Raw genomic sequence first — 21233 nt, forward strand, 5'->3', positions numbered from 1 at the left:
GGTGCATATGTTTATATGTGGGTTATAAATATTGTTGTTGTGACTTTAACATTTACCAGGGAAAATGATAGGACACTGATTATTTAAGCCACATTACTTATACAGTTCAGTAACATCACATATTTACTCATCCCTGTTCAATGACCCATGACCACAAATTCCTCTCCCACCCCAACAAAAACTCTGTACCCATTAGACAACAACTCCTCCTTCCTTATTCTTTCACCCCCTAGCAGTCATTCGTGAAAATTATTTTCTGGCACAAAGAAATCTTAAGTTTTAAGCTTAGTTTTCAGTGAAAAATATTTTAACTATATGTGAAGAAGAGCGGATACAAGAAGGAGAAAAATTTGTAACCAGCCCTTCAGTATCATGAACTCTGTGAGGGTGTTGTATATATCTTTAAAAGTCTCTCTACCTCCCAGCCTGCCTCCTCAATATTTGTTCCCAGGAATTTTATGTCTCCATGTTTCCTTTCCTTCCAAGAGCAGTCAGCAAGGGCAAATTCCTTTGTAGTTTCAGAGGCAGGCTTGTTGCCATGGAACCCACAATGCCACTGGAGTAGACTAGTAAAAGGTAACCACTAAAGATCTGGTCAATAGATAGGCTGTGTTTCTTCTTCTGGAAAAGCCTGACTGGTAGGATTCCTTTAAGGGCACAGCCCCAAAGTGCTTTATGTCATCACTCCAGCTCCTTGAAAACTGAAGCTTTAGGAGACCTCTGAAAGAGAACCTGTAGGTTTCAGCGCTTACCACCAATGGCCAATCTGAGGGGCAGTGTTGTTACTAATGGGACTCTTCACAATCCCAAGACTCAGCAGCACAAATGGCAAAGCACTGACTGTGTGAAAAATGGAATCCCCAAAGAAGCCCAGGTAAGAAGTAGTCTCCTACATTCTTAAACTGCACGGCCCAAATATCTCCATATTTCTTAGCAACACAGTTTAAGGCAATCTTTACTCAAAGTTTCTCTCGTGCTATGTTTTATGGTGTTGGCTCTGCACTTCAGCTAATGTTTCATTATGCGTGGCTGCTACAAAGCTTAGATGTGGCTATACAGGAATTTCTTCTCTAGACAAGAAAAGATGCATACAGAGTCACATTCTCTAGATTCTCTAAAATGCAGACTTGTAAACTTTTCATTTATTCTCAAGCATTTGGGGGGACAAGCTTGTGAAATATTAAACTCTTGGGCCTACCAAATAGATTGCTACACTCATGATGCTTCAGGAGAAAAAGAGAAGTGATCCTAAATCTTGCAGAGATCATGTGGTCGATAACACTTGTCTCTGGTGCATATGAAATGCCTTTCTGGTCGAACAGATCTTTTTAGTGTTTAACAGAGCATTGTCAAAGTTCACAGCCTGATTAGAGGCTGGAGTATCTATCTCTTAGAAATTTGATCCCTCCAGTATTCCTTTCTAAAACCCACTTCTGGGAGTGTAGCTTAGGGTGTCTACACATGGAAAGCAAAGTAGCCTCTTTAAAACAGACATTCTGCTTATTTCCATTTCATATTTCCCCCATCTTTTTTGCCTCTGCTGTTGCAAAATATTTGAGGGAATGTCTCATGGAAGAGAAAATTGAGACAGTATTCAAATGGGTGTCTCTAGTCTGGGAGGTTCTTTTTTTTTTTTCAGTTTAAATTTAGATTAGAAACAAGGTTGCTTCACAAGTCAGTTCCAGGTCCCTCTCCCTTTCCCTCCCCTCCTCCTGTGCCCTCTCCCAACCCCCCAATATCCCCTCATTTCCCCAGGGAAGGTGAGGCCCTCCATGGGGGTGTCCATAGTCTGTCATTTCATCCGGGGCAGGGCCTAGACCCTCCCCCAAGAGTTCAGGGTGAGAGTGCATCTCACATTGTTGGATGGGAGTCAAAAGTCCATGTGTATACTCAGGATGAGTACGGATCTACTGCCCAAGGCTCAATAGATTACCTAGGCCTCCTCACTGACACCCACATTCAGGGGGTCTTGATCAGTCCCATGCTGGATTCCCAGGCTGATGCCTAAAATTCAAGAGTTAACCTTTGTCAGGTCAGCTGTTTCTGGGGATTAAACCAGCCCAGTCTTAATCCCTTTGGTCATCAGTCCTCCCTATCTGTTACTGGCTTTCTTGAGTTCAGCTCAGTACTTAACCGTAGGAGTCTGCCTCTTCTTCGATCAGCCACTGAATGAAGGTTCTGTTTCCCAGACTCTCTGGCCATAGGATTGCAGGCTGGCACTCCCCAGATCTATGTCTAAAATCCATATATGAGAGAGTACATGCCATGTTTCTCTTTTTGTGACTATGTTACCTCACTCAGGATGGTTTCTTCTAGTGTCATCCATTTGCCTGCAAATCTCAGGATTCCATTGTTTCTTTCTGCTGATTAGTACTCCATTGTGTAAATGTACCACATTTTCTCCATCCACTCTTCGGTTGAGGGGCATCTAGGTTGCTTCCAAGTGAGGTTCTTGAAGGCAAGTAATTGTGCATGTTGCATACCATGCCAGGACTCTCCAGTCTAAGTCACATGGTGAGCTAACCTGCCTTGAGAACAAGCTTGAATAGACAGATAGGCAATCTCACTGTGGAGAAATAGCAAAGATGTGTGTAGAACCCCTTGTTCAGTCACCCGAGCTAGCCAGCCTTTGCCTGAAGGAAATGTTAGGTTGTGCCAATCACCTAGGACAGAGAAGGATGGCTGGGGTCAGGCTTCCATGAAGTCAATCATTTGTATGTCCAGTTGGAAGGTACAAGGGGCACTCAGGAGCCTGACTTGTGTAGTAAAATGATATGGTCCTCTAAATGTATTCTTCTCTTAACCAAAGACATTGGGATGCATCTACTGGAAATCTCAGGTTGAAACAGAAGGAAGAGAAAGAACATGAGAGAACTCACAGCATTATACCTTATCCATTAAGATCATTGCTAAGTACCCCACAGAAAGAGTTGACATAAACAAGGGGGAGCTCTTGAACCCCAGACTGATGGATAGGAGACCAGCATGGGACTGATCCAGACCCCCTGAATGTGCATATCAGTGAGGAGGTCTAGGCAATCTATGGGGTCTTGGGTAGTAGATCAGTATTTATCCCTGGCATACAAATGGACTTTGGGTGCCCATCCCACAATGAGGGTTGCTCTCTCAATCTAAACTCTTGGGGGAGGGTCTAGGTCCTGCCCTGAATGAAATGACAGACTTTGGAGATGCCCCATGGAGGGCCTTATCCTCCCTGGGGAACAGAGTGGGGGTTGGGTGGGGGTCTAAGGGGAGGAAGAGGGAGCTGGGATTGACATGTGAAACAAGCTTTTCTAATTTAACTAAATAAAAATATATAAGAATTTAAAAAAAAGATGATTGCTAAGATGCCCCTTGTCCCTGAAGTACCTGTTTCACTAGACAATGTTTGCGTCCTAGGTTATTCTGATTCTTGGGTATTTTATTTGACCATAGATGCCTTCAAAACAAGTTTTCCTTTTCTTTACTTATCTTGATTTCATAACTATATTCTAGTGTTTGAAACTGAAAGAGTAAATAGATAGGACAGCGATTCCTATATAAGTGTAGAACCCCACAGTACAGTAACTATACAAGACCACAATATCCTTAGGCATGGAAGCATCTTTAGGCTTTACTGCTGTGGCCTATCTCAGCAACTCTTTCTGAGAAGCCATCCAAATTCTGTCTGCTAAGATAGATTTAGATGTTTCTAAGTTGTAAGTGGCTTCCACTAAGAGCCTCAGTTATGTATTAATAAATATTTTCCTGGAATAATAAACCCCGCTGAGGTCATAACAGACCTAATTTCTCCCCGTAAAGTATAAATAAAGTTGTCTTTATTATAGCGATCCTCAGGCAAAAGTTTTACCTAATGGGACTCTTAATAAGATAGGTCTTAACAAACAGCCTTGCCTTTTGGCAAAAGGAATCGCTGAGGGCCTGCAGGTGTCTGAGGTCAGTGATTTTTCAAATGCTTTGCTGGGACTGAGGTCTCATGGAACAGTGCCTCAAATCCTATGAGCTCCAGGGAAGATCCCTTTAGCTTTTCTTCTGCTTCTTTGTACTCACACAGAAATATAGTCACTACTCTCACACACTATTCCGTAATATTCTGTTGGCAAAAGATTTCCCAACCCAGCAAGCCAAATGTAAACACTTTTAGGCAGTAACTTGGAAACATCCTTCACTTTGTTCCACTGTAGATTGGTGTGAACTCTGTGATACTAGTATGTGGTCTCAGTAGCCCAAGCTTGCAATTAACCAGGAGCCAGAACATTTCTATTTTGGAAATCATCCAGAGTTTCTTTCTAGAACTTTTCTGATCCTTGATCCTATTCCCTTTCTTTCCCCTTTAAGCTCCAGATGCCCCCAGGATGAACTGAAATGTGATTTCACCACTGATTAAGTTCATTCTTTGTTTACTTCTAAAATGCATCCTGTGTTGCTATATCTGCTAGAATATTATGGTCCAAGATCATTGATCCTCCCTTCTCACAAGCATATCTGTGTAAAGGTTGGAGGGCTTTCAATGCCCTTAATTTTTTAAATGAACTCTATTCCTAAACAATTGCAAAGTTTTCAGATTTTTCCTTGACTTCCTTTTGTTACCAAGTCTCACCATCAACATGACTGAAAGTGATCCATAAAATCCATGCAGAGCCTGGATAATTCCTTGTTTTAGCTTTGTCTGTTTGTGAGGCTGCCAGCAGTGGGAATAGGATCAATTGCTGGTACATGAGCTGGCTTTTTGGAATATTGCTCAACCTTGATGCAGAAGGGAGGGGCTTGGTCTTGCCTCAACTTGATGTGACAGGCTTTGTTGACTCCCTGTGGGAGGCCTTACCCTTTCTGAGGAGTGGATTGGATGGGGATGGCTGGGAAGCAGGGGGAGAGGGAACTGTGGTTGGCATGTAAAATGAATTAAAAAATGAACTGTTCTCTAATTCTTAGTCTCATCCTCTATAAAATCTCCTGACATAGACATGATGCAGGCAAGTTCTTGTGAGAAGACTAACCCTGAGAACAGAGACAAGTGATGCAGAGTTTCTGAGAAGTGAGGCTTACTGGAAGATTCTTGTGTTAGCTGTACTCATGACCTCAGAAGGGATTTGGGGAGCCCAGCCTCACTCCAGTTCCCTTTATAGTGATGTGATTCCTTCTTCTCCCCTGTATTCCCTCCATTAAGATGTCGTATATCACAAGATACTCATCAAACCTGAGCCAATATTAGAGAGCCAGAATTATTACATACATAATTTCTTATCTTGATAAAATTATATTATTTCAAACATTTTATTTTGAAATTTGAAAACTTATCAAAATGGACATAGGTACCAGAAAAGTTGTCCATGACTATTACTATGTCTGTGATGTGGAGGCAGCTTTGTAATTGGATAATAGGTTGTTAGAGAGTTTGAAGGAGCAGACTAGAAAAATCTATGATTTTAGTTAGTGCTGTAGACCATCCCATGAGATATTAACAGACAGGGATATTAGGTGACTAATCTCAGATGATGATAAGGAACCTGTCAGAAATTAAAGGAAAGCACTCTATCCCAGAAGCAAAGGGAGGGAGGATAAATAGACTGCTTCCTAAAAGATATTGGAGGCAGAGGAACTGCCGCCACCATCTTAGGAAAAAGTATACAACCACTAAGCTATGTAGACCATCTTTAAGATCTGGAAAATTACAGTGTAATCACCACAGAAGACTGGACTATGGTATTAAGTAATGTACATGAACCATACCCACTGAACTAAGCAAAGAAGAAAACAAATAACATCAAATCCCAAAGCATTTCCGTAGATTTCCACTCATGCAGAAAGAACAGAGAAGAGCCATGACATAATCAGCAATGTTAAGTGGCAGACACCCACAACTAAACTGAACTGAACTCCTGGAACCCAGTTGCAGAGACGGAGTAGTGATGAGCAAAGGCGTCAAGACTGGGCTGGTGAAACCCACAGAAATTGCTGACCTGAACAAGGAGGAGCTCATGGACCCCAGACTGATGGCTGAGAGACCAGCATGGGACTGATCCAGAACCCCTCAATTTGGGTGTCAGTGAGGAGGCCTCGGCAATCTACAGGGCCTTGGGTAGTAGATCAGTATTTATCCCTGGCATACAAATGGTCTTTGGAAGCCCATTCCACATCGAGAGATGCTCTCTTTGCCTGGACACATAGAGAAGGGCCTAGGCCCTGCCCTGAATGATATGACACACTTTGGAGATGCCCCATGCCTCACTCTCCCTGGGAAGCAGCAGAGTGGGGATTGGGTGGGAGGTTGGTGGGAGATGGGGAGGAGGGGAAGGACAGGAAGAGAGGGAGCTGGGATTGACATGTGAAGCAAGCTTGTTTCTAATTTAAATAAAAAAGATTAATATATATATAAAATTTTAAAACTCTACACAACATCTTTCTTAAAAGACACTGAAAACTTAAAATGTAAAATATAAATGAAGTGAACTGTAGAGATGGCTCAGTGAATGATAACACTTGCTTTTCTTTCGTAGAACCAGGATCCAATCTCAGCACCCACATGGTGGCTCACAATACCCAGAACTTCACTTTCAAGAGATCTGGCACCTTCCTCTGGTCTCCACAGGCACCATGCACGTGTGCTGTGCTCTTACATACATAAAAACAAATAAATCTTTAAGATGAATATGGAGGGAGAAAGCCCTTTACAGTAGCACCAAAATAAAAAAGAAATAAGAATACATTTAAAATTAAAGTAAAAAATAACTTAGATATTAGTGATATTAATAACTAGTGGTAAGATACCATTCAGAGCCATGAAATAAACTAGAATAAGAACGAATCCAAATAATATTGGTAAAAATATCAAGATGAAAAATTTCCAATTTTTGTTTATTTGGTCTATAAATTTCATGTGGACAGAATATCTCTTATTTGTAATTTAAATTTTTTATTCATTTTACATACCAACCATAGTTCCCCCTTCCTCCTCTCCTTTCCCTCCTCTTCCCCTCCCCCAACCCACCTCCCACCACTCCTCAGAAAGGGTAAGGCCAGACACATTGAGTTGAGGCAGGACCAAACCCTCTCTCTGCCCCAGCCTCAAGACTGAGCAAGGAATTGCACCATATGGGATGGGCTTCAAAAATCCAGCTCATGCACTAGGGATGGATCCTGGACCCACTGCCAGGAGTTCCACAAACAGACCAGGCTACAAACTATCACCCACATGCAAAGTGCCTGATTCAGTCCCATGCAGGCTCCTCAGCTGTCCATCTAGAGTCCATGAGCTCCCACAAGTTCAGGTCAACTTTATCTGTGGATTTTCCCATCATGATCTTGACACCCCCCTTGCTCATATAATCCTTCTTTCCCAATTTTGTCTATGGTGGTCTATAAATTTCATGTGAATAGAACATCTGTTAAGCCAGAGAAATAAGTTTAAAATTATGTAGAAAAATATTAAGGAAAAATAAATAGAAAAATTACTTGAAAGGATAATAATAAAGGGTAATTAGCACTATCATACATGAAATAACTAGAGATTTTGATACTAAAAACGAATATACAGATTATAAAACTCATACATAAAAACAATAAATAATTTTTTAAAATAGTATTTAGATAGAGAAAGTTATCATAAATATAGCATAAAATTCAAAATTCAAGCTGGATGGTAGGTGTATACCCCTATAGTCCCAGCACTCAGGAAGCAGAGACAGGTGGATTCCTGTGAGTTCGAGGCCAGACTGGTCTACAAGAGCTAGTTCCAGTACAGCCAGAGCTACATAGTGAGACCCTATCTTGAAAAACAAAACAGACCAAAAAACCCAAGATCCACAAAAGGAGAGCCTAAAACCTTATCAGCACAAAAATCAAACATTTCTTTCTGAATGACAAAATCAAATATAAAAATCTCTATAAAATCATCAAAAGCCATATTACAGACCAGGAAAATGTTTACAATTCACAACATAAAATGAAAAACAAAATCAACCTGTATGAACATTTTAGAACCCAGCATTGAAAACTTCTAATGCCATAGACAAGAATAGGAAAAAATAGTAATAAAGAAGGTGAGACAGAATGAGGAAGTAATATCATAAAATCACAAAGAAATAAAGACCCACTTTCTCAGTTGTGATTATGAAGTGCAAAATCAGGCTGGAACATAGTTTGAAGAGTCTAACTATTTAGATCAGTACAGCATGAATGGCAAGGCTAACAAATTAAACTGTCCATCACCACTGGGTACCACTCATTTAACATAAGTTGCCTCACTTGAATTCCCATAATAATATTGCTACACTGATATTTATTTCCATTTTTGTAAGGAAACTGAGGTGCTAAGAGAGTAACATCTTGAAGTCATAAGAGCTAAAAAGAAGCTGTACCATGAGTCATTCACCTGAAAGGACGTGTGCTTCCACTGTGAGCACAGAATCCAAGAACACCCTGCTGTTCCTCCTCCTGCCCATCACTCTGTAGTTGAAAGTGTCAAAGGTAACCAAGACAATAGTAATTACATGCACTGAGCTCTTACAAAGCACCGGGCATTCCAAGTGCCTCCATCTCACTATGTTTCTACTTGACTTGATTCAGCAGTGAGGAAACAGAAAGCTTGATCAAGATAAGCAGCTTATAATAATCAGAACAAAGTTTGGAAATTAGGTTTGCCCAATCTTTGGTCACAGGCTTTGTTCCCTAATTCACACTGTCTCTCTGATGTTTCTCTAAGAAGCCAGACAGATCTCTGTCTCTTCCCCTACTCCCTTCTCTTCCCTTCTCCCACTCCCACCAATAAAACTTCCTTCCCATGTTAAAAAAATAAACACAAAACAGTATTAGGAGTGAAAGTCATTACTCCTATTAGAAAGAGGTCCATCTTCACCTTCCTGGGTTATGGCGTTAACATCGGTCCCAGAATGTACAAGATAGGTTTCTTGTGATTGTCTTCATACACCACTAAATGTCCTTAGTAAATTCATTTCTTTCACTCCCTATAGCAATGCTATATCTATCAAACTCAGCCATCAACCCTTTCCCCTCTACTGTTATAATAGGAGTGTACTTAACAATGTCTGGTATATAGTAGGAGCTAAGTAAATTCCAGGGATAAACTCTGAATTCCTTCATTCAATGGAAACTTATCAATCTCCCCATTGTTTGGCATACCAGCAGTATTTCTGACAAATATTCACTTCCCCTTACTATGGTCTGAATATTGACTGTTTCTTCCAAGAGTTCATATGTTAAAGCTTTGTTACTTAGTATGGTGGTACCAAGGCAAAAAGGCTTTCAAGAGCTAATCCTAATGAAAAGGGCATTAGATAACTAGAGACCCCCCTTGGAAACAATGAAGGAAGCTCTTGTGAGACCCTGAGTTAGCTCTCATGAAAGGAAGTTAAAAAAGTGAATCCAGTACCTGAGTAACTCTCTTAGTCTATATGTGATCTCTTGCTCTTTTCCATGAGGTAATGGAGTCAAGGGAACACTTTGCTAGGGACAGCACTCTGTCGTTTGGAGACTTAGCCTCCAAGAGTGTCAGTGAAAAATCTCTTTGTAAACACTAGGGAACAGGGTTTGGATGGCTGTGGATACAATGGAGATAGACCTCCAGGATATGACTTCTGTGAGATAACTCAACTTTATTTCACAGTATAGGAAGCACATACAATTGGGAAACCTGATGACAAACCCTAATTTCTATTAAGTGGAATCCAGCTCCTTTCATATAGCTAGATTACTGAAAACATGGCCCTATCAAAATGGCTAGGGAATTAACCTAATTATCATGTGAGTAACAGGGAAAATCATTTGCAGGGACCCATGTCAAGCATCATCCTTGAGATAAGTCTGACATCCAGGACTAGAGACATCCTCCAGATAAGGTTATGTAGGAAGCAGGAAGCTCCTGCTGGGGAGAATGAAGTCCTTCATGTTACCAAGCTTGGAAAGAGCTGCCAGGTCATGGTAGACTACAACTTCTACTAGCAGGGCCTCCCAGAAGGTGTTTACAGAGAGATATTACACACACACACACACACACACACACACACACACTACTCCTTATTTAATCTCTGGCCTTGATGGTCAAAAAGTTCTTAAACTTAACTTGTAAACAACTGAGTTCCTGATACCCTGATACTCCTCTTTCCATTGCTGAAACTTGCTCTGATTATGGCCCTTCTCTTATCTAAAAAAACAAAAAACAAACAAAAACAAAAACAAAACCCTCTGTCCTTGTGGCTTAGACCAAAAACCTAGATACTGTTCATAATTTTCGCCATTTCATTCTAGACACTTTTCTTCTTCTTCTTCTTCCTCTTCTTCCTCCTCCTCCTCTTCTTCTTCTTCTTTTTCTTCTTCTTCTTCTTCTTCTTCTTCTTCTTCTTCTTCTTCTTCTTCTTCTTCTTCTTCTTCTTCTTCTTCTTCTTCTTCTCCTCCCTCCCTCTCCTTCTCTTCCTACCTCCTTGTATGTGTGGGCGGGGGTCAGGGGTGAATGTGGAGTGCAGAGGAATGCATCAGATTCCCCTGGAACCTGTGACACACTGGAATCAAATTCAGATCCTCTACAAGAACAGTAAGCACTCGTGCTTCTTTAGGACTGAAAAAAATCTCTACTGTGTGACACATAGGATTCTTTGGAACTGCCAAAGTTTACAGCCTGCTGTTAATTATGCTATAATATTTACAACTTTTGTTGGATAACATGGTGACTAATAAGTATCTTTGTCAACTGGGTGTGGTAGCCCAAACCCATAACCTGGCAGGTAGGGACTAGAGATCTGGGAGTCAGGATATCAAGGCCTGCCAGATTTTCAGAGTGAGAATCTGTCAGAGAGAGGAAAGTGGGAGGGAAGAATGGAGGGAAGGGGAACACTTTGGAAATTGTGGAATGACTATTACATCAACACTAGGGCTAGGAAGCTCTCTAGCAATTACAGAATAAAGAACTTGAGGACCCGAGATGGAATAAAAAGCCCACCAAGATGGTAAAAGCAGTAGTCGAGAGGTAAAGGGATGCACATATCTCCTGAAGCTCTCATTTGTCTCTTGGGATCTTTCTCTCCACCTCTTGCTACATGCCTTTATCTTCTTGGCTCATCATTCAAACCCTTGGTTAATTGTTCCCTGGTTGTTGAAACCTCACCTCCCTGTCCTAGACAATGTTACATCATCTTTTTTCCAAATTCCCACAGTAAACTCAACATTTCTCTGATATCTGTGACTCTTGCCAACTGACTTCTGGCAGGGCATTAAGTAACAATACCTATTGGGGTTTGGTTGAGTTTAAATTCAAATAAAACATAATAACAAAGCATGATAGAGACAAGTGATTCTAGAATTTTGGTATAGCATAAAATTAAGTTTTATTCTACATTGTCTTACATATTAAAATATCTTGGTGGTGTAAACTCTGGATGGCTGGGCACTCTTCCTCTTCTCCAACCACACCACTGGGATCTCCTAAATAAGAGGCTTTGCTTAGACTTTAGCAAATAAAATGTCTCCATATTTCCAAGCCTTCAAAAAGCTTCCAACAGTAGTGACTGATTATACTAGGAACCTTAAAGCTCAGAATTAGTGTTACTAGGAAAGTGCTGTGTCCATGAGGCTTAATCAAACATGACTGTTCACATAAGGAATCCAATGAGATAATCTGAATAGAAGCAACACTCTTATCCTCGTATTTCCTGTTTAATTTTATATAGACATATATATATGTATGTATGTATTCATATATATACAACTTCTAATTACTTTTTATTCTGAAATAATATTTACAGAAGAGATGCAAAGACAGGACAGAAAATTCTTGGAACTCTTTTTCACTCCAGCTATCCTAGTCTTAAAACACCATGATACCTCTGTAATCATCAGAAAAATCAATATTTGTAAACTACGATGAATATCCAATGTGCATCCATTTCTCCATAAATTTTGTCCCTGTTATATAACCCAATATACTGAATTTCATTTTGTTTGGTTTTACTTTACATAGCATTTACTGAATTTTTTATTTTCTACCTGCTTATTTCTAGTACACAGAGGGGGAAATATGGGAGTAGCTGGGAAAGGGAAATGATAATAAGAATATATTTTATGAAAAAATCTATTTTTAATAAAAATGTAATGTGTTCTGTGTACTAGTAATAAGCAGGTAGAAAATAAAATGATTAACAACTTGGTTAATTCTGAATGATTAGTTAGCCTGAGACACAGGGATGAATAAAGTGCTTTAAATGCTTTTATCTGTAAAATATATGACACAATACTATCGTATAAATACATTCACTACTTGGTAGCCATGTTGGGTGGTTTCTAGGACCAGTCAAAGATAGCAAACTCTACTGATGTTCAAGTCTCTTTACTGATATTATGTAAAATGTTATGTGATTTTATATAACCTATACATGTTCTCCAATTACTTAATATCACTTTAGATTAAATTATTATATCTAATAAATATAAAGATTGTGAATGATTGACATAGTTTATTGTTTAGAGAACAGTGACAAAGAATAATGATTGTGCATGTCCAGTTTAGGTACACTTTTAAAAACTATTTTCCATGTAAGGTTTTTGGATAAAGGATGGAAATAAGATAAGGGAAGATGGAGAAAGCGTCTTATCTCCAAAATTCCCAGATAACTTAAGAGAACTGAAGTCTTAAGCAACACCATTTAAGTTGTACTTAGGGCTCTGCCAAGTGAGGTAGAATTCTACATACACATTCGTCACTCTTAACACCACCCCATTGCTACAATCCTCAATGTTATTTCACTCATACACCTTCAGCTATATCAACTCTACATTTGGTGGTATTTTAGAAAAGAAAAGCAGCATCCCTGAAATCAATCAGATATTTGGCTATTTTAGGTGAAGGGTTCTAATAAAGAACTCATTGAGATGAGTACATGTAGTGATATATAATTTATGATCTATTAAAACTTGACTAGGGGTTCAGAATAGCAAAGTTAGCCACAAACCTTAGAAGCCAGACACATACCTTTAATCCCAGCAGCCATAAGCTAGGAGGTGGTGGTACATACCTTTAATCCTAGGATTTAGGAATAAGAGGTAGACGGATCTCTCTGAGTCCAAGGCCACTCAGATCTACACAAGAGTGAATCAGTCTAAAAGATAAGTATAGCTCACACCTCTAATCCCAACATTAGACAAGTATATAAGACAAAAGCAAGATTTCAGAGAGCATTCATTCTCCAGTCATGGTGGGGAAAAGTTATAGTCTGAGGCTTAGTGAGAGCTCATGGAGACAGGACCAGCCCATTCAACCTGAGATAGAGATAAGAAGCTAGTCGTCAGTTGCTTTGCTTTTCTGATCTTCAGCTTGAAGCTTGAACCCCAATATCAGACTCTGGGTCTTTTATTGTTTCATATTACAAGTACATCCATGTCCAACATGACTGTCCATTCTGCCCCCTCTCACTAAGTTAGGTACTGATGAATGGAACAGTATCAGTTGTAAGCAATGGAATACTCAAATATGGATATATTTTAAATGATTTTTTTATAATTCTTACATATTGAGAGGTCTCAAATTAAGTGGTCCTTAGAGATTCAGTGACCCAACAAGTTCATCAACAATTGTAGAGATTGCAATCCCTCAATCTCCCATCCTCTATGCATATTCAGTTTCTGATGGCCTCAGTCTGTGTAACATGGCATTTCTAAGTATAGCCAAGTGGACCAAGACAGTTTCAAGGAAAACCTGAAAAAATGTAGAGCAAGTGATAAATATGTTATGATTTGCTACCTGTTATAAATATGTTACCTGTCACATGATTTTAAAAATAATTTTCACCAAAACATTTGAGATACTAGTCTATAGCTTGACACTAGTCTATACCTTTTGATCTAAATTATAGTATTGACTTACTTAATGAAGTTAGCAGTTTCGTTTTCTTTAATATTTAGGATTATTTTTTAAAGACTTGGTATAAATCATCTGTTAAATGTTTGGTTGAGTTTACCAGTGACATCACCTGGGTTTGATCATTTTAAAAGTTTTAAAGCAGTAATTTAGTATTTTGATTTGCTAAGGGTCTGTTAACATTTTCCTTATGAATCAGATTTTGTATCAATGTATAACTTATAATGTATTCATTTTTTTTGGTTTTTACGAGACAGGGTTTCTCTGTCTTGTTTTGGAGGCTATTGGTCCAGCCCGGCCTCGAACTCACAGAGATCCGCCTGCCTCTGCCTCCCGAGTGCTGGGATTAAAGGCGTGCGCCACCACCGCCCAGCTAATGTATTCATTTTGTAAATACCCTATTGTGTTAACATATAGTTACCTATGATATCACCTCAGAATTGTTCTTTCTGCACAGTCAGCAGTAACATCTGTTCCTCCCTGACTTTGGTAATCTGAGTATTCACATGTTCAGTCATCTTATTCCTTTTTCTTTTTAAAGACAAGGTTTCTCTGTATAGCCTTGGATGTCTGGGAACTCCCTCTACAGACCAGGAAACTCATAGAGTTGCCTCTAACGCCCACCACCAAGTGCTAGGATTAAAGGCTTACACCATTTGAAGAACCAAATTCTCTGTTGCCTATTTAGGTTTCATTGTATCTTTTCTCTCTCTCTCTTCTCTATTTGCTTTAACTGTAGTTTATTCTACTTTTCCTAGTGTCTTAAGCTAAAGTCACAGACTGTTGATCTGTGATCTTTCCTTTCTGATGTAGGCACCAGGGCTAACATTTGACATAAAGCACTGTGTAGTTATATATAGTAACTGTGGTTGTATGTCTTCACATTTATTGATCTCAAAATGTTTTATTACTTCCTTTGATTTCTTCTCTGACCCATTCTAATTTTGGAATGTGTTGTTTCATTTTCACATATTTGCAGTTTTTCCATTTTTCTATTAATTATTTTTAATTTCATTGTAGTTGGAGAAAATGTACACTGTATGATTCCAATTATTTTAAATTTATTGGGACTTGTTTTACAGCTAGCTTGAACACACTCTTTTTTTCATGACAGGGTTTCTCTGTGGCTTTGGAAGCTGTCCTGGAACTAGCTCTTGTAGACCAGGCTGGTCTCAAATTCACAGAGATCCGTCTGCCTCTGCCTCCCGAGTGCTGAGACTAAAGGTGTGTACCACCAATGCCTGGCTTAAACACACTCTTGAAAAACTGTACATTTTTCTTTTTGGGGAGAAGAATCCTATAGACTTCAGCTGTTTTATCTATCTCAAGAGCAGAATACTGACGTTTCTACTATCATTATAGAAATTTCTCTTCCTCCATTTCTGTCAGGTTTAATTTCAAGTATTTGTGGATTCTTTTAGCAGTGCATATGTTTGTCATTGTTGCATTTCCTAGTGTATTGCAATTTTACCACTACAAAATGATTCTTTATGATATAACCAAATGACTATTTCTAAGTACAATTTAGCTCTGATTTCAATGAATGCAGCATCACAGCTTTCTGCTGGAGGTGTTCTCATGACACATACTTCTCTACTGTATCAGCTTATTTTCAATTGTGAATCTGTGTTTCCGTAGCAAATAACTGATTTTAATTTTGCTTTTATCCGGCTTGACACTCTGTCACTTTATAAGACTACTTCCTCCATTCACTTTCACTATGTGACAAAATCATTAGGTTTACTGAGGATGCCCATGATCAGGTCAGCCACGTGAGCCCAGGATGCATGCAATTCTGAGTCTAGTTACCTGAGTTACTACTCAGTGTCTTGGTGACGAATGGGCCAGAGCTGCAGCTGAAGGCCATGTCAGCTTGGGCCTGCTGAGGGTCATGTCTGTTGGGGCCTGTGCCAATCTGAGTGGCCTGAACTGTCACCTGAGGCAATGGTGACATCCAGACACACATGCTGCCAAGGACCATGTCTGGGTTCTTGGTTTCACCAAGTCTGGGGTCTGTGCTGAAGACCAAGTCCCATAGTGCCACCAAACGTCACACAGAAGCCCAAGGGTGGGGCCACCATCTTGGTGGTGTACAGAGGCCATGTGGCTGCCAGAACCATCCTGACCAGAATGGCCATTGTTTCCACCCAGAGCCAGGATGTCCAGGTCCAAGCTGCTGCTGAGGTCCATGTTTTTTCTTGTGGTCCTGCTGCAGCTTGAGTCTCTGTTGATGTCTGTGGCTCGTGTCTTGTCAGGAGGTCTCAGGAACCATGTGAGATAAAATCAGAGGGCCAAGATGAGCCAGCCCTGCCCCTTTCTGACCCTGGGAAAGCTGGCCTTGCTTCTCACTGGTGTACTAGGGAGAGATGGCCCCATACTTCACCACAGGTAAGGGTGAACTCTGGGGAGCTGACTCAGCCCTCTCACCTGAGATGATTGGCCCCAGTGGCCTGGACTAACCAGCTCAGCTACCACCCAGGCCCACAGCCAGGCTTTCGGGTGGCCACCCTAGTGTCTATCCCATCTAGGACATGCTGGAGCTTGTGAAGGGGCTGGTCCTGTGGAACAACACCTGCAGGATCTCCATGACTCAGGCTGACAACAGGATATCCCAGAGAAGTTCCTGTGAGGATCTAGTGATGATGGTGTATCAGAAACCAGCAAGCTTGGACCAGACCAACGACTCATTGCAATGAATGTTTGTAAAGCTGATAAGACAAAAGAGTAAACTACACTCTGAAGCCCCCAATGCCACCAAGTGTGGGAGAGGCAGGAAAGGAGAAAGAGAGAGGTTTTTTGTTATTTTTGTTTTTTGTTTTGCTTTGTTTTGGGGATTTTTGTTTGCTTGATTTTGTTCTTATTTTGTTTATTTGACTTGCTTAGTTTGTTTTCGTTTATGGGGGATGCAGGTGGAAAAGAGAATATTGGGGACTGGGAGGTGAGCAAAATTGGGATGCATGATGTGAAACTCCCAGAAAATCAATAAAAGAAGTTAAATTTTTAATAAATCATTAAATTGATGTCTGCTTTTTTTCTCTTTGCTTTGCTTTCTGGAGGTCTTGTATCTATTCTAACTTTAATGCTTCCTTTTGCTTTAACTGGATGCTCTATTGTAATATTTTTATTATATTAATTGTTTTCCTTATATTGTTGAGTTTTCTTAGTAGCTTCTCTGGTGCCTAACATACATATACAGGACTGACAATGTAGCCCAGTGTTAGAGCTCTACCTACTTGTCTGTAGGATCCTGGGTTCAAGACCCAGTGCTCCAAAAACAAATATATGTATATATGTGTATATATGTATATAAATATATATTGTCAAAATATACTTCATTTTCATACATATGCAAAGCTGATGAAATGCTGAACTGTTCCTTCAATATAATCTTCCTTCTTTCTGTGCTCTTATTGTTCTGATGGTACATCAATATATTTTACAATTTCAAAAATATCATAATCATTTTATTAAATAACATCATATCCATTTAAACAGGATAGAGGGAAGGATACAAACTAAATGATACATATGTATCAGTAATAAATACATGTATGTATATAATATACAGATGCATGAACAGAGCGAGAGACAGAGTTGTATTAATTTTACCAACACCTATTTACCACTTCTTGTTCCACTCATCAGTTTTTGTGGGCTCTTACTATCACCCTGAATAATTTCCTTACTCTAATGTAGGTTTATTCATATCTAAGTCCTTTATACCATGTTATATTGTATACCTTTTAAAATCATTTACTAAAGGAGGAACTTGGCCATGCCTCAACTTGATATGCCATGCTTTGCTGACTTTCATGGGAGGCGTTACACATTCTGAAAGGAGATGAAGAAGGAGTGAATGGGGAGGGGTGATAGAAGGGAGGTGGGGGACGGAATGGGATGAGAGAAGAGAGGGGAAACTGTGGTTGGTATATAAAATTTTAAAAAACACTAATAAAGAGACTTTGAAGTGCTAAAAAAAATTACCAGAAAAAAAGACCAAAATGTACATATTACATTTTCTTTCCTTTTTTTTTTAGAGTTTTAATTGTTTTTATTAGAATGATTGCTAAACTTTTATGGTAATATACACTCAGTACAAACCCGTCTCAGAACTCCACTTTCCTTTGTTTTGAAAATGTTTGCATATAATTCAAAATAACATGAGCTTTCTGTTTTGAAACTCACCCACCCTCAGTGAATGACATGTTAACTGAGCATAGCACTGCACACAGATCTCCAGAACTTTTTCAATTTGCCTAATTTTATCCATGCTAAAAAGCAATTCCTTAACTCTCTTTCCTTCAACCCCCACAAGGTAGTCTTCCTCTGTTTTGACAAGTCTGCTGTTTATGTAGCATCCAGTACTGTCTGTGGCTGGATTACCCCATTTAGCACCATGTTCTCACAGCTATTCAATTGAACCATTGATAGTCACATTCTAGAACATTCTATGCCAATTTTGTTTATTTATCTGTTCACAGACATTTGAATTGTTCCCAGTTCTGGCTGCTGTGAATAATTCTGTAACAAGCATGGAGATCCTGATCTTCTTCTCTTAGTAAAATACTCCTAGAAGTGGGGTTGCTGGGCATCATATAGAAACTCTATCTTTCCTCCTTAGGTCAAATCCATTGTTTCCCATAATTCACACAAAACTTTAACACTCCGACAACAATGTTCAAGGTTTTCACTATTTCCCTGTCCTCCCCAAAGAATGGTGATGTAGCATGTCTTTTTTATATACCCGTTGGTGATCTGTATGCCTTCTTTGGAGAAAGTTCTACTAAATTCTTCTTCCTCCTTCTCTTTTTGTTCAATTCAAGGAATACAGTCCATGTTAGTCAGGCATTGTGTAACTTACATACTAGTCCCTACCCACTTTTAAATTGGGTAGTTTATCTTTTTGGTAGCATTCTCTATATATTTTAGATATTAGTAGTTTGTCATGTATATGACTTGCAAGTATTTCCTTATATGCCTAGATGTACTTTTTCATTTTTTTTCAGAACTGAGAGATATTTAGTCTGATATAATCCCATTTGCTTATTTTTTGTTTTTTCTGTGTTTCTAAATTTTTTTAATTTTTGTTTTATGTGCCTGCATATATGTCTGTGTAACAAGTGCATGCCTGATGCCTGCAGAATCCAAAAGAGAGTGCTGGATCCCTTGGAAATGGAGTTACAGACAACTATGAGACACCATATGGGTGCAGGAAATCAAATCTGGGTCTTTTGGAAAAACAGCCAGTGCTCTTAACTACTGAGCAATCTCTTACATTTTCATAATTATATAATGATGCCTACTGTGTTCTTGGGGGTAAAAGCAACTGTTTTTGAATTGCTGTTTGAGGCTTTTTTTCCTTTTTCTTTTTATTTATCCTTCTTTCATACAATATATCCCAACCCCTCCTTCTACTCCTCCAAGTTTCCCTCACATCCCCAAGACTGAAGAACTTTGTTTGGGTTCTTTTACTAAGAGCTTTCTTCTATTCATAAATTCTGATGGTTATTGTTTCTCTTGCAATATCTTTATTTTACAATCACTTTTCAAGCATGTTTTTTCCAATCCACAATTCCTAATCTTTCTACATTTTAATATGTTGCCTTCTGGACATTGTCATGTCTGCTAAAGGACAGTGTTTCCTCACTATGGCTACTAGAATATAACAAATTGCTTTTTCTTGCTCTTCATCTCTATTATCTACATTTACTATCTCATTTTTGTTAGTGAATCCATTTGCTTTATATCTTATTTTAGATAGAAATAAGCATCTAAATATGAATTCAATATACTTCATCAAAATTGGTGAATTTTCAGTCAATATTCTTATAATACTTTACCATCATTTTTCTATCTCCTCTCTTTCCTCTTAGGTTAGGTAAATGTTTCTGTCTTAAGTGATAAGTCACATTTTTCCAGAGGGTTTGGTCATTTCCCTTTACTTTTCTTTACCTCCGTGCGTTTGGACTTTGGTGTGTTTAAGTGCTTTTTTTTAATACTTTCTGACTCTTTTGACTCTCAATTTAAATATACTGATTAGTTATACTGGTGAGCCTCCATTCCAGTTTTCTATTGTAGTTATTACACATCTTTCTGAGAGAGTCTCCTTTTGTAACCACTAGCCTTGAATCCATGGTTTTTCTGCCTCAGTCTGCCAGATTCTGGATTACAAATCAGCATGCCCAACTGCTCTGTTATCTTATTCCTATTTTTCTGTTGAGTTTTTTATTTGGTGAGACACTGCATCATGCTTTTTTATTTCTTTCAGCATGTTTTCTTTTGGCATTTTGAACAGATGTGATGTGTATACATCTTCATAATTTTATAGTGACATTTGCTTTTTCTTTTGGATTTTATTTTGAGCAGGATGTTTTTAAATTACCATGTGAAATCACTTGTTTTTATCCCAGGGAGCTTTATTTTTTTCTTCTAAGATGTACTGATATCCTTGCTAAATGTAACATCTAGGTTATTCCCATGGGCAGTTTCTCTTGCCTGTTGTTTCTTACTATTTGTATATCTTGTTTTCCTATTTCTTTACTGAGCTCAAGTTCTTTACTAACTGAACTTTAAAATAATATATTGTAATACCTCTGCATTAAAAACATCCTTAACCCAGTGTTTATATATATATATATATATATATATATGTGATGTCTTTGTGTGTACATTGTGTGTGTGTTTCTATGTGTGTCTATATGTCTTTGTCTGTGTCTGTTTTATGTGTGTGTATATGTATGCCTTTGTGTGTGTGCCTTGGGCATCTGTGTGTTTGCTTACTTTAGTAACTTCACTGAGCTACTTGCGGAAAACCTCAAAAATTGAATTTCTAACACTGCTCATATCTGTGTTCACAACTGCATTGGAATGACAGTAGTTACAAAAGGCTTCCCCTATTGTCATCTTTACTAGTCACTCTGCTGAGTTACCAGCTGCAATAAGCATCAATATTAGCTGCCAGTTTGCATACTTACTGGAAATTTATTTTATTGACTGATAATACCCACAAGACATAAGCTGCCCCATCACCTGACTCAATAAAAAAATCATGGTTTTGTCAAGGGTATATTTTTTAAGCCAGTCTTTGAGGTTTGAACTGATCCCAAAAGGGCCTATTTTAGCTGTGTACTTCCCTGGTTTTCTCTGGAAAATTGACTGATGCTTACAATTTGATTCATAATTTTTGGAGCCACTGGTATCTTCTACACTGTTTACCACTGAAGCTACGGTTTTTTCAGGAGTATATCATCATCCAGAATTCTCCTGCTCTCTGTTCCAAATAAATTCAAGTATTTAAAGAATGGAAATTTTATGTTTTTATGGTCAAATTCCCATCCTCATTAAGTCAATAAGCCATTGTTTTAGAGCCAGC

General features: G+C 38.8%; 1 protein-coding gene across 1 annotated transcript in view; it reads left to right on the forward strand.

Annotated features, from left to right (window-relative positions):
• Positions 1-699: 699 nt before the first annotated feature.
• Sptlc3 (serine palmitoyltransferase long chain base subunit 3) overlaps positions 700-21233 on the forward strand; it is a 121152-nt gene continuing 100618 nt past the window's right edge. Inside the window, exon 1 of the mRNA XM_005068695.4 lies at positions 700-874. Within this exon, the coding sequence (XP_005068752.1) occupies positions 758-874 (117 nt within the window). The 5' untranslated portion in view covers positions 700-757. The remainder of the gene's footprint in view (positions 875-21233) is intronic.

The sequence above is a fragment of the Mesocricetus auratus genome, unplaced genomic scaffold (assembly GCF_017639785.1).
Source record: "Mesocricetus auratus isolate SY011 unplaced genomic scaffold, BCM_Maur_2.0 Super-Scaffold_100004, whole genome shotgun sequence".
In the NCBI taxonomy this organism is placed as follows: Eukaryota; Metazoa; Chordata; class Mammalia; order Rodentia; family Cricetidae; genus Mesocricetus; species Mesocricetus auratus.